The sequence below is a fragment of the Rosa chinensis genome, chromosome 2 (assembly GCF_002994745.2).
Source record: "Rosa chinensis cultivar Old Blush chromosome 2, RchiOBHm-V2, whole genome shotgun sequence".
Classification (NCBI taxonomy): domain Eukaryota; kingdom Viridiplantae; phylum Streptophyta; class Magnoliopsida; order Rosales; family Rosaceae; genus Rosa; species Rosa chinensis.
The window spans coordinates 55671377-55686065 of record NC_037089.1 but is presented as its reverse complement, the minus strand read 5'-3'; the positions used below and the strand labels follow the sequence as shown (position 1 = coordinate 55686065).

The 14689-nt window shown below is 37.4% G+C and overlaps 1 protein-coding gene across 1 annotated transcript; it reads left to right on the top strand.

Annotated features, from left to right (window-relative positions):
* Positions 1-7826: 7826 nt before the first annotated feature.
* LOC112185708 (transcription repressor OFP14) lies at positions 7827-9006 on the top strand. Its single transcript, XM_024323994.2, has one exon. The coding sequence runs from the start codon at positions 7871-7873 to the stop codon at positions 8789-8791; it is 921 nt and encodes a 306-aa protein (XP_024179762.1). The 5' UTR covers positions 7827-7870; the 3' UTR covers positions 8792-9006.
* Positions 9007-14689: the final 5683 nt, after the last annotated feature.

The window sequence follows — 14689 nt, the reverse complement described above, 5'->3', positions numbered from 1 at the left end:
TTCAGATTAGATCGGAGGCATTCCGATCTGCTTTCGATTGGCTGGAGCCATCCTGTGGTGGGGGTCAGTTGGATGGGGTGGCAATGCTTGCTAGCATGATTGGGAGGTCGACAAAGTGGAGGGACAGCCTTGCTTGTGCCCAATGTGGCTGGTATGCCGCCGATAGTGGAACACTGGAGGCTACAAGTGCGAGATGGCAGCGTGGAGACTTAGGAAGTCAACGCATTTGGCTTGGGCTGGATGGTTTGTGGGCCTGGCTCGGGCTCGGGCTTGGTCTCATGTCTCACACTGTTTTTATTTTATGGTTTATAGCTTTTTATTTATAGTTAAACGTGGCTTTATGCTGGCAGTAAGTCGCTATTACTATATAGTAGGGCGATGTGGGCTTGGTCCCGGTATGCACACTCAGTGTGCCTTATCTAGCCTAGCGAGGCGGCGAGCCATTTTCTTGATCAAATTGAAGCAACCTCCTCGTAGCAGGATTAAATGGAGTGTCATCGGATTGGTTTCCATGCGGCAACACAGTAGGAAAGCTGCGCTATTTGTAATGATGCTTCTTCGTGATAGAGTAATATTTTCATTATGTCACTGCTTTGTCAAAGCAAATAGAGTAACCAGTTATGCACTCTTTGCTAATTGGTGCTTGGTAGAATAGATAGATTTAGTGGAGAGTCCTGGTATTATTTTAGGATATTCTTTTTATGCTTATTGTAATATGGAGTTCAAGCTCTGTGTCTCCCCCTTGTATTCTGCAGTTTCATTAATCAAGACTTGAAGACAGCCACACTAGCCTCATTTCAAAAAAAAAAGGGCTAAATACAAATTACTACCCTGTGGTTTAGGTCCAAAATCAATTCAGTCCCTGAACTTCTAATTTCATCAAAAACACCCATGCACTTTCAATTCTGATCTAATAGGTCCAATTTGTTAGTTTTCTAACAATTGAGTTATTTAACTTGTTAATGTGGCTCATATATGGCCTATGTTTTATGATGTGGTGTCGAGGTGGTCTACATAGTCAATTTAGGAGTGAGTCCTACTATTAAAAATATATAGTTTTTCAACAAATAATCCAACTATAACTTGAACCCCTAATAGAATATTAACGAATTGGACCTATTAGATCAAAATTGAAAGTGCAGGGGAGTTTTTGATGAAATTAGAAGTACAGGGACTGAATTGATTTTGGACCTAAACCACAGGGTACTAACTAGTATTTAGCCCAAAAAAAAAAATAGAGAGAACTAGTGCAGACGTATTTTAAAATTGGCCAGTTAAAATGACTTTTAAGCCATTTTAGCTAAAATTTAACTAAAAATTTGCTAGCATTACTAAAGATGCTCTGACTTGGATAGGAAATTCTGAATCCATCTATTTTCAAGTGGAAAGTTTTTTTTTTCTTTTTTTTTTCAGTGGAAAGTTTCGAAACATTTTCTGATCCAAATATAATTCATGATAGAAATTCCAACTAACCAAATAACTAAGAAACAAAAAAACTCTCTCTCTCTAGGGGAGAAACCCGAACCAAAACTAGGTTTTCCCGGTTTTCATTTCTTTGCTCATCCGGCGACTCCCGCCTATGGCAAACCTCTGGCCTCGTAGCTGTGTGGAGAGTGCAGCTGGATGGGAGTGTCTTAAGGCTATTGCTTGGGTGGTCTGGAGAGTAGTTACCGCTCTATGCTCCAGCAGGTTTGTTGAGGCGGCGAGATTCTGGTTTGACACCTTCGATGCGCGGTGGTGGTGATGTACAGAGGTAGAACTTGGGCAGTGTGGATCTAGTAGCATGGTACAGGCGACGTGGTCATGGTGTTAATGGTCGTGGAGGCATGATGCAGGCGACGTGGTCTTGGCAGCCTAGATCGAAGGCAGGAAGGCATGTTGTACGTGCTGCAATAGCGTGAAGGAGGGGGAGATTTGGCCTGGGTGCTGATCCAACTTGCTGGGCTTTAGGTTGCCCTTTTGAGCTATTCTATTTAGTTAGTTTCTTGCTTTCTAATTAATTTCCTATTGTTTTAAGGTAGCTAGGCACTCTTTTGTTCAACTATGGGTTTTACCTTTAAGCTTGTTTATTTACTATGTTACATCATAGTGTGTAGACTTGATTTGCATAAGTGAGCACATGACTTGTCGAATAAATGGTCCTATCGTATGTATCACCATGGTATTTTTTTCACTACAACTTCTGGTCTATTTGTATATGGTAGTGGAAGGATATGTAATGGTCATTCTTGCCTTACCTTTTATCATTAATGAAATATCTTGGAGACGCTTTAGTTCAAAAAATATATATAGAAATTCCAAAATCCAAAAAAATTAGAATAAATGGGATTGGAATTGGAATAGATTTGAAAATCAATAAATTCCAATCCAAAAATTTCTGATGATTTTTGACCTCATTCTAACCCAAATATTCCTAAGTATTCCGAAATTATTCGTAAGGACCAACATAATTACTAATTTATTTATAGGATTAATTTCAGTTTACCCCCCTGAGGTTTGGGGGTGTAATCATTCCCCCCGACTCTCAATTTCACTTTTTTACTCCCTGAACTTTCCAATTTTTGTCTTCCGTGCCCCATGTCTCATTTTCAGTCCAAATTGGACGTTAAGTTAGATAATGGGGCCCACTTTGCCAAGCCCTAGCTCCGGCAAGCCTAGGGTCCCGCGGAAGCATAAAGCCTAGAAGGAGAACGCACCTCCGTCTTCAGATCTCAACTATACGGTCTTCGATTCGAAGCCTTCGCCGGCGGCCAAGTTGAAAAGTCCGCTGCCGCCGCGGCCACCACCCTCAAATCCTCTCGAATGGAAGCTCGAGATGCTCCCTGAGAACTCCGTCCATGGAGCATCTGATTCTGGCGTCCGCGACCACTTCCACTTTTCTTTAATCCTGAGATTGCTAATTTGGGAAATCGGTTTGTTTTGTGTGAAATCTTGTGGTTTTTGCTTGTGATTTGGACTTTTGTTGATGTTGATTTGGTGTTATTGATCCTGTAAATTGATTATGTCCGCACTTCAGTTTCTTCATTCTTGACTTGCTTTTGTTTGACTGTTGTGAAAGATCAAATAGAAAGAAATAAAGAAAATCAGTGTTTTTATTTCAATTAAGGAGTCGTTCATCTATATTAACCAGGTTTGTTACTAGTTCACAAATTCACTGTATCGTTTGCTAATTTGTTCAATTGAGGAAGTATGTTCTCTTCTGAGATAATTAAACAGCATTATAATTTGATATGCATTCCAGTCTTCCAGGTACCAAAACAGGCAAAGCCGAATAGCTGAATGATGAACTGGCATTTTGGGCCCGAAAAGCCGAAAAACCGAATCAGCTCGAATGGGTTCGGTTTCTGTCGGTTTTCAGTTTACAAAAAGCCCGAACCGACAGTTTCGGGTTCGGTCTCGGTCTCTCTAATTTTCGGGCCCGGCCCGGCCCGACCCGAGCCCATCCCTACACACACACATATAAACACACACACACACATGTATATAATTTGTGAAATTAAATTTCCTCCATGTGAAACTAAATTTCCTCCATGTTGTTAGTTTAGAGGGTAAATTTTCCATATAACCAATAAATAAGTTAAATCACATTAGTAGACATATAAGGTTTTTGCAGGATTAAAAAAATATGAAAATCGATAAATTTGACATTTTTGGCTCCGGAAATATCTACAGATGCAAAGTAAAATCATTCAAGATTAACTTTTTGGTCTCGGTAATTAGTAAGTATGCCTGAGAATAATCTCCTAAATTTTTCTTAAAGTGAATCTTTAATTTATGGACTCAATAATTAAGTACTAGCCATGCTTAAACGATGACATACAGGCTAATTTTTTCACAGGGTTTATATTACTATGTGGTAAATATATAAACAATGTCAAATATTTTGTATCTCATTATCGATGTTTCAAATCACATGAATTCTAGGCCTACTAGTGTGGTCAAACTTTTTCATTGATTATATACAAATGTATATCTTCCAGGACAAACAAACGTGGATAAAGAAGAAATCTGCTAATCTGATAATTGATGTGATCATTATGGTATAAAATGGCTACGCAAAAAAAATTACCATATTTAGTATTCGTTTATGTTTCAATCCACATGGTCAATGCCCGGAACCAAAATTTTATTTAAGTAATGTAGAGGTTTTTTTTTTTTTTGAAAATTTTTTTTTAAAGAGGCCAAGGCCAAGCAAATAATGCAATTATATTTTTCTAATAATTAATACAAAAATTTATTTAAGTATGTACTTTATTAAAAAAAAAAAACAAACTATAGAGCTGAGGTCGAAACTGAACCTAGAGACGAAAAATAATATTTAAAGTTAAATAAAATGTCCATAATATATTTTTATAAACTAAAATTATTCAAGGCATTTCGTCTTTCTGTAACTAATGTAGTTTGAGTCTATTTGAAATATTGTAGTTTATTAAAAAATAAAAAGATAAAAAAATTCACAATAAAAGAACTAAAAAACTAATTAATCTAGTTTGTTTATTTATGTACTTTGAAGTCTTATTTAAGTATTATCTATATCTTACTATTATTAAGAGAAAAAAGTTTGTAAGCCAAAATCCAAAATTTTAACAGAAATGACCCTAAAAAATTAATAAATTTTGAGAATTAATTAAATCATAAGGACAGTTATGACATTTACAAAATACATTTTTATTAAATAAATAAATAAAAATATAACCAACAGCCCACTTTTCTCTCATATTATCTCTTCTCTACAATAACTGTTTTCTTTTTTATTTTCATAAATACTTGCACATGCAGAGGAGCATGTATGGAGAAATACTAGTTATTATTAGGGTCCTTGACCCAAAGCCCCAAAATAAGCCAAAGTTATCCCACTTACCCCAGCAATAGATTTTTATTCCCCACTACCCGATTTAAATTAAAAAGACAATTTTACCCTCAGTCAAATTAATAAATTACACCATATGCCATCGAGCTCTCTCTCCTCTCTCCCCTTCGATCTGACTCTCTCTCCTCTTCGATCTGATTCTCTCTCTCTCTCTCTCTCTCTCTCTCTCTCTCTCTCTCATCCGGCAATAGTCGTGCAGCCCAGAAACCGGCGCTCGTGCAGTTGGTGAAGAGTTTCTGCAGCCCAGAAGACGGCGGCGAGCTCATGCAGCCGGCGCCATCGATCGTATAGCCGGCGGCGAGCTCGGAGTTCCTTTACGTCACCTCCGTGCAGCTAGGTCGGAGTTCCGGTTCGTGCAGCGAGCTCGGAGTTCGCGCCATCGATTGCCGGCGGCGAGTTCGTGCTGAAGACTGAACTCACCGGTTGCTTGGCTTCGCCGATCACGAAATCAAAACCGCAACTCATCTCCGGCGGGAATTGGCGCTCGAGCTCGACCTCTGGTGCTCGACCCAGGCTCTCCGGCCTCGACACAGGCCTGTGGTAGAGGAGAACATGGATCTGGTATGCCGGTGGTGGAGGAGAACCACAATTTGGTGCCCAGAGCTTTTCTCTGGGTGCCCAAATCAAATTCTTTTTTTTTTTTGCTGTAAATTGGTTCAGAAGCCCAAAATGAAAAGAAAGAAAGAAAAAAAAAGTTTCTATTGGGGCAATAGAGGCCTCTTAAATATCTATTGGGGGGCAATAGACGTCTATTGGAGGGCAGTAGACGTTTTGAATTGATGTAATCTCCTCTCTTTTTTTTCGTTAATCAAAGTTTTATTTATCTAATTTTAATAAATAAATGGGTATTAAGAGGTAATAGACATCTATTGGAGGGCAACAGACGTCTATTGGGGGGCAATACATAGCTGATAGTCGTCTATTGGGAGGGCAATACATGGCTGATAGACGTCTATTGGGGGGCAATACATGGCTGATAGTCGTCTATTGGGAGGGCAATACATGGTTAATGGAGGCAATACATGGTTGATAGTCGTCTAATGCCCCTTTATTGGGGGGCAATAGACGTCTATTGGGGAGCAATACATGGCTGATAGTCGTCTATTGGGGGGCAATACATGGCTGATAGACGTCTATTGGGGGGCAATAGACGTCTATTGGGGGCAAAAAAACTTTCCGGTGGGTGGTAGCCGGTGATCAGAATCAGGCGGCCGGTGACCAGATTTCGGCGACCGCTCACCGGATTCCGGCGAAGTTGGCCGGAATCCGGCTGCCGGTGACCGGACTCCGGCGAAGTCCCCTATGGTTTCTCTCTCTCTCTCTCTAAGTAACAAAGGTGAGGGTAAAATGGTATTAAAAAATAATAAAAACAAACAAAAAAATCTTAATAGGGTATTAGGGAAGACCTCCTTAGAGTGTTTGGGGTAAGAGGGAATTAAAAAAACTTAGTGGGGTAAGTGGGAAAAAAATCTCTAAAAATGGTGTAAATGGACAAAAACCCTTATTATTAAGAGAAAAGAACTTATTCTCCATAACTGAATTTTTTTATTTATCAATTTACCCCTTATATATTAAAATATTTTAAATTAAAAATAAACAATAGGGATAATAAAGTCAATTAATAAAATAAAAAATAAAAACAGAAATTCAATTGTACAACATAGAGACGTGATGGGAGTTTCCACCATTTTTAACCTACACCACACACTCTTAAAAAAATTTAAATTAAAATATTAAAATATTCTCCCTACACAGCAGTGTGTAGGCCCAGTGCTAGACTGCTAGTAGTTTATTAAAGAAAGAAATAAAAAAAAAGAAGTTAAAAACATTCACCATATGATACTCACTTATGCGCCTATACCACTGTACCAGCTACTGTCGGTTGGAATTTGCCCCTTCCTTTTATATAACTATTGTTTGAATCAGAACCCCCAATACCCAGAAATCCAGAATCCCAGATTTGCTTGGTACTTCCGTTCTTCTTCGATTTCCTTCGTGGTACTGGTCATCGCAAAACCGTTCATATTATGAAAAACGCTCACCAACTATAGGCTTACAAGACTGTCTTCAATTTACTTCGTGGTACTGGCCAACGAAACCGTTCTTCTTCGATTTCCTTCGATGCGCCGCTTTCTTTACTCCCCCACGCGGAGGCTCACGCCGAGTCAATGCTGCCTCCCTCCCTCCGTCGACCCGATTCGCCGTCCGTCGACCCGATTCGCGACTGTTCTACTCCCTCCCTCATTTTGGTTTAATTTCAGAACTTACCCTGATTTACCTCATCAATGAATTTTACGTTCTTCAGTCGTTTTGTTTTTTTTATTCAATCTTTGGAAAGTTAACGTTAACGTTAAAGAAAGTTTGCACATACAGACGGCTTAGATTACATAGATGGCTGACCCCACAAATGAATGGCTGAGATCGTTTCTTACTATTAAAATAATCGTCAGTGTAAGTGCACAGTCGGTGCATAGAATCAGTTCCCTTCAAAATGAAAAGCGAACGAACTCAATTTATTACGATTGAATTAATCTACAACTCCAGCAATTAACATTAATATCTCACATAAACCATCAAATAAATATCAACAAGATACCTTATTAATACATAAAAATCAATTTATTACGTTTGAATTAATCTACAACTCCAGTAATTAACATTAGTATCTCGCATAAACCGTCAAATAAATATCAACAAGATACCTTATTAATACACTTATTTACAATAACCCCATTATGTTGCTTCCAAACTACTCCTAGTGTATTCAACATTTTTCAGAAATGGTCAAAATCTTGGCATAATAGCGAACAAAGCCACCTCAAATAAATTTTGTGCAAGTTTTACCCAAATCTGAAATTCCCATCCAAATTAATGTCTATGTACGTTATTCAAAAACGATTATAATTATGTTACTTTCTTTAATGGTTTATTTATAAACCAGTCCACTACAAAACCTCCTCACTCAAACCCATCAAAGTTAACCAAACACTTTTGAGAAAAATGCCCAAGAAACTCCAAAAGCGTCTCCAAGATTACCTCACCAAGATTAAGAAACCACCCCCTTCAATCCAATTCCCCTCTAAAAAATGGATGCGAGCCTGTAAACACCCCAAAACCCTATCTTTCGCTATCAACAACGATGAGACTCATGACAAAGATGATGATGCGGCAACACTCTCAGATATTGATGAGTTTCTCTTCGAGAATTTCAGGTCTCTGTACCCAAGAGACGATCAAGGAGACTCCATCAACGACGACGAAAGAAGAGAAGAGAAAGATCTACATCGTCGTCCTCGTGATGCCCTTCGGCATAAAACCCTACAAATGGAAGAAGGCCGTCCTGGTGATCATGAAAATGAAAGCACAAACGAGCCCTTTTGGGATAAAACTCTACACCTGAAGAAGCGTCGTCCTGATCATCAAGAAACCCAAAACCAAGATGGGTTTCTGTTCGAATCCCCTCGACTGAATATTGATCCACTGGCAGCGGATCTCTGTGGCTCACACAGGTTTTCAGTGTCCCCAGGTCGGCTGTCAAGCTCTGTTCGGACTAGTACAACCACCACGACATCTGAGGACGCAGGATCCAGGTCAATGTCAACACGAACCCTAAACGACTCTGCTATCACATCACATTCTAATAACAACGATCATGTGGCACTTCCCAGTGACTGTATCTCAGTGTTGATGTACTCTCCCAACCCTGGCGACGAGTTTGGAAGATCCATGCATGACATGGTTGAGGCTCGCCTCAGAAACAAGGCAAAGGTCGATTGGAATTTCATGGAAGAGCTTCTGCTTTGTTATCTCAATCTCAACGAGAAGAAGTCCCACAGGTTCATACTGAGTGCTTTCGCGGATTTGGTCGTGGACATGCGTCCGGATTCTGATAGCGTCCCAGAGAGATCACGGAAATTTTGAAATTCCAGGTGAATGACCTTGGATTTCAGCGAAGAACATGAAGATTAGTGCTACGGAGAATGGTAGGCTTAATTTATTAATTAGATTGCTTCTGGGTTTATTTTCGGTAGCCCTCACATGAGTTAGGCACTATCCCATGCTTGTAATATTGTACTATATTCATTAAGTACCTTTCAAGAAAATCAAACACTTTTTCTATCATTGAAGTTTTGTAATTTTGTGGGTTTTGGTGAGATTTTATGGATATTTGATAAGGTCCTTGTCTATTGCATGTTCCCCGGTGCTCAGATAGTCAGATACATAGGACTTTTTTAGATTTGCCACGTTATTCTTGTTTATATTATGATGAGCAATGATTTACATGCACATAGTATCGCATAACGCCAAACTATATCACCACTACTAGCTACCATATAGAGTATTGCTGGAATCGTCATTTGAAAAGTGGAAGCAACTTTTAATATAATATGGAATGCGTTTTTGTTTTCTGATTTTCACATTGGCCGATGATAGAGAGCTTCAATTGTAGGTGTTATGTCATTTAAGTAAATTTAATTTTTATTTTTAATTTCACTATATATATATATATATATATATATATATATATACATATTTGGTAAGTAAGGGGTCAAAAAGACCCAAAAACAAAGAAACAGACTAAAAAAGAACTAGCTAGTTTGGCCTATCATTAGGCCTAACAGAGATTCTTCTTTGCCGAGTTACTCCATCAAGATCATCAAGATAAGCAGAAGAGGCATGAATGGGAGGACCATCAAACTCAATTATCCCATAAGCATGATTGATGCTAAGGCTCTCCTTAGCAAGGCAATCTGCTACCATATTACTTTCTCTGTAAATGTGCTTTAGGGAGAAGCAATGGAAGCTTCTGATCAAATTTCACAATATATTTTGCCACATCATAATCTTGCAAAACTAAATTAATTTTTATTTTTAATTTTAGGTCTTAAATATATATATATATATATATATATTGATTGGATGTTAGGCGCCGCACTTGTAATGCCGCAAGCAAACTTGTTCAGGGTCATTAGTTAAGCCTTTGGTTGGTTGCTTAGGGGTGTTTTGGTAATTAGCCTGTAATTTATTTAATTTAGCATTTAGTCTCCTCAACTAAGTACATGTTTCCCACTACCTTGGCTATTTAAGCCCGTTATGCTCGAGGGTTCCTAGTCGGCATAGTTTGGACTACGGAACTAGTATAGGTAAGCACATGTACTTTTGCCTCCCTTACCGTCTCATTATCAATAAAAGAGAAATTATTCAATCATCTGTGTCCCATGAGATTGCTCATTGATCTTTCCTTTCGATTATTTATTGTTCTTCGTGGTTGCCCAACATTTATATAATTGTGTTCTTGTGTGTGTGCGCGTGTGTGTGTATTTCACATTATATTTTCATAATTTGCAAGAATCAAATAAACTTCTAATTCATATATATACATGTGTTTATGCAAGAGATGTGATGTATACCCCTACATGTATGTGCAAATCTATTGATTGAATTACATGTGTATATATTTCTTTGCTTTTGCACTTTCTTTTTTATTTGCACGTTGAACAATTTTTTAGAACAAGGATTCAACATGATTTGGTGTTAGGCAACAATCAATTGTAATCTAAGCATGAGTAGAATTGAAAAATAAAAAAAAAAATAAAAAAAACAAAACAAAACGGTTGGTTCTATTCATACCTCCAAATTTGCTATTTGGATCTCTCAATTTTTTTGAAAATTTTGAAATCCTCTTTTACCCTTTAAACACATACAACCCTCACTCAACTACCTAATGAATCTACCTTGCCCAACCTCAGATACCACTGCTCCTACCCTCCTGGCCTTGACATTGGTGTCAACTGCCTTGCCCAACCACATTAAAATTGTACTATTTAGCTCTTCCCCCAAAAAACGGGCCGGTTAACAAAACAAAAATCCATGAAACAAGAGCGATGAGCTCAAACTTTGAAACACGAGGCAAACAACTAGTCTGCCAAAGTCACATATAAATACTAGTGATCAGTTAGAAATAGTTCATAATAATTCGAATGTGTTGTTACATTTTAATATTTTATTTATTATTGAAATTAAATTTGGGTGAATTTATTTTGTGTTTAAAATCTGAATTTATTTGTGTGTTTAAATTCAGAATTTATTTTGAATTTTATTTTGTAACTCATGGTGTTTTATTTTGATTTATTTTGGGTTTTAATTCTTGTAACATATGGCTTTTGGTTACTACCCTATTAATGGTAGGGAGTGTCCTAAGAGCCTATAAATAGCACCATTTGTTGCATGCTAAAACACATCAAACTTTTACTCAACTATTCACCCATCAACTTTCTTTCCAAAATCCCCCAAAAGAGTCTTGTGTGTTTCTTGGCCAAAGAAAGGTGTTCTTTTGGTGGAGCTTTGGGTTCCTCCAATTTGTGCAGATTGGTGTGAGCAACACAACTTGTTGTTGGGCTGTTGTATCCTGGAGGGGACAAGTCAAGAGATTTCTGGTGCACCGGCATTGTTCCGCAGAGGGCTTGAATCTCCTTAAAGAGAGCGAGATACCCGTGCCTCAGCCTTTTGTCAACGAGTTTCTCATATAGAAATTATAATTTTATTGTAATTTCACCAACAATTTTAAGGAGATTCATAGAAGATGGAGCGTACTCAAGAGAAGCCGCTTGACAATGTGGGAGATCTCAACAAGCCTTTCCGCTTCAAAGGTGCACATTTCAAGAGATGGAAGGGAAAAGTTCTCTTTTACCTTAATCTTCTCAAAGTTGCCTATGTGCTAACGGAGAAGAATCCAACAAAGAATAGTACCGAAGGCATGAAGGATGATGAACTCCTTGCTCATGAAGAAAAAGTTGAAAAATTTCAAAAAGATGAGTATAATTGTCGGTACTATCTCTTGAACTGTCTTGCTGATCATTTTTATGATTATTATGATACAACATATTCTTCTGTCAAGAAAATTTGGAAAGCATTACAGAGCAAATATGACACCGAGGAAGCTGGTGCGAAAAAATATGCTGCAAGCCGTTTTTTCCGATATCAAATGGTGGATGGCAAGTCGGTTGCGGAGCAAGTACAAGACTTCCAAATGATTGTAGCTGAAGTTACATCTGAAGGTGTCAAAATTGGTGAAAATCTAGTGGTGGCTGGTATCATTGATAAACTTCCACCTTCATGGAAAGTTTCAAAAATCCATGCGTCATAAACAAAAGGAGATTTCCTTGGAGACCTTGACGACTCGCATCCGAGTTGAGGAGGAAGCAAGAGGTCAAGATGTTCTTATGCAAGATACGAACAATAACACCTCCAAGGTAAATTTAGTATCTTCCAATAATAATATGCCCAATGGTCATTTTCATACAAATTCTCTTATGCAGCCAAAGAAGAAAAATATGAAAAAAGTTGGTAAACCTCACCAACAGAATAAAGGCAAACCAAGCTATGTGAATAAGAACCAATATCCTCCTTCAGAAAATAAGCAACAATATACTTGTTGTTATGTTTGTGGCAAAAGTGGGCATATTGCTCGAAATTGCAATTATCGAAAACGTGAGGCTGTTCCTCAAGCTCACGTCACTGAAGAACCATATGTGGCAATGATAACTGATGTAAATATGGTTCAAAGTGTTGAAGGATGGTGGGCAGATTGTGGTGCTAATAGGCATATCTGCTATGATAAAGATTGGTTCAAGAAATACACTCCTTTTAAGGAGCCCAAAACAGTAATGCTTGGAGATTCACATACTACTCATGTGCTTGGAACTGGTGAGGTGGAACTCAAATTTACTTCTGGTAGGGTGCTAACTTTGAAAGATGTGTTGCATACACCCTCCATGAGAAAAAATTTGATGTCTAGTTATCTTCTTAATAAGGCTGGTTTTAAACAAACTATGGAATCTGACCAATATGTGATCACCAAAAAAGGTGTATTTGTGGGCAAAGGTTATGCTTGTGATGGCATGTTCAAATTGAATGTTGAGAATAATAATAAAGCATCTACTTCAGTTTACATGCTCTCTTCTTTGAATTTTTGGCATGCACGTTTATGTCATATAAATAGTAGATATGTGGGAATCATGAGTAACTTGGGTTTAATTCCTTCAGTGCAAAAAGATTTTGAAAAATGTGAGACTTGCAGTAAAGCAAAAATTACTAGAAGGCCTCACAAAATTGTTGAAAGGAATACCGAGCTATTGGAATTAATTCATACAGACTTGTGTGAATTTGAGGGAATTTTAACTCGTGGAGGTAACAGGTATTTTATCACTTTTATTGATGATTGTTCTAAATATGCTCATGTCTATTTGTTGAAAAATAAAAGTGATGCTTTTGCCAAATTTAAAGAGTTCCTCCTTGAGGTTGAAAATCAATTCGGTAGAAAAATTAAAAGACTCCGAAGTGATAGAGGGAGAGAATATGATTCTTCTGAATTCAATTCTTTTGTTCAATCTTTAGGAGTGATTCATGAAGTTACTCCACCTTATTCACCTGCATCTAATGGTGTGGCAGAAAGAAAAAATAGAACTTTGATTGAGTTAACAAATGCCATGTTGATTGATTCAGGTGCTCCCTCTAATCTTTGGGGTGAAGCAGTTTTAACTGCTTGTTATGTGTTGAATAGAGTGCCACATAAAAATACAAAAATTACACCTTTTGAGGTGTGGAAGGGGCATAAACCAAATTTGGGTTATCTTAGAGTTTGGGGTTGTCTAGCCTTTGCGAGGCTAACTGATCCTAAAAGACCAAAATTGGGTGCTAGAGCTACTACTTGTGTTTTCGTTGGATATGCTTTAAATAGTACAGCTTATAGATTTCTTGATGTTGAAAATCATGTTGTGATTGAATCTGGTGATGCAATTTTTCATGAAGAAAAATTTCCTTTTAAATCAAAAAATAGTGGGGGTCAAGAATCTAGAGAAAATATTTTTTCACAACCTAGTTCTTCTTCTTCTAATTTACATATACAACAAACTAATGAAAATGAACCTAGAAGAAGTAAGAGAGCTAGAGTTGAAAAAGATTTTGGCCCTGACTATTATGTTTATAATGTTGAGGAAAATCCTATTTCTTTACATGAAGCTTTATCATCACCAGATGCAATTTTTGGAAGGAGGCTGTGAATGATGAAATGGAGTCTCTAATTTCTAATAATACTTGGAAATTAGTAGATTTACCAACAGGTTTTAAAACCATTGGGTGTAAATGGGTCCTTAGAAAAAAGCTCAAACCGGATGGAAGTGTAGATAAATATAAAGCTAGACTTGTTGCTAAAGGCTTTAAGCAAAAACATGATCTAGACTTTTTTGATACTTTTTCTCCGGTTACAAGGATTACATCAATTAGATTATTGATTGCTATTGCTGCAATTCATGATTTGATTATTCATCAAATGGATGTGAAAACAGCTTTTCTAAATGGTGATTTAGATGAAGAGATCTATATGGACCAACCAGAAGGTTTTATAGAACCTGGTCAAGAGCACAAGGTATGTAAGTTATCTAAATCCCTTTATGGTTTAAAGCAGGCTCCTAAACAGTGGCATGACAAATTTGATTCCTGCATGATTGGAAATGGTTATAAATCAAATGAATGTGACAAATGCATATATTATAAATCTTGGAAAAATTCACATGTTATTATTAGTCTCTACGTGGATGATCTGTTAATTTTTGGCTCAAATTTGCATGTAATTGATGAGACAAAAACTATGCTTGAGAGCAATTTTGATATGAAAGATCTTGGTGAGGCTAATGTTATTTTGGGCATGAAAATAACAAAAACATGTGATGGTATTTTTCTTGATCAGTCACATTATATTGAGAAAATTTTGAAGAAATATGATTATGTTGGCCACAAGCATGTGTCTACTCCTTTTGA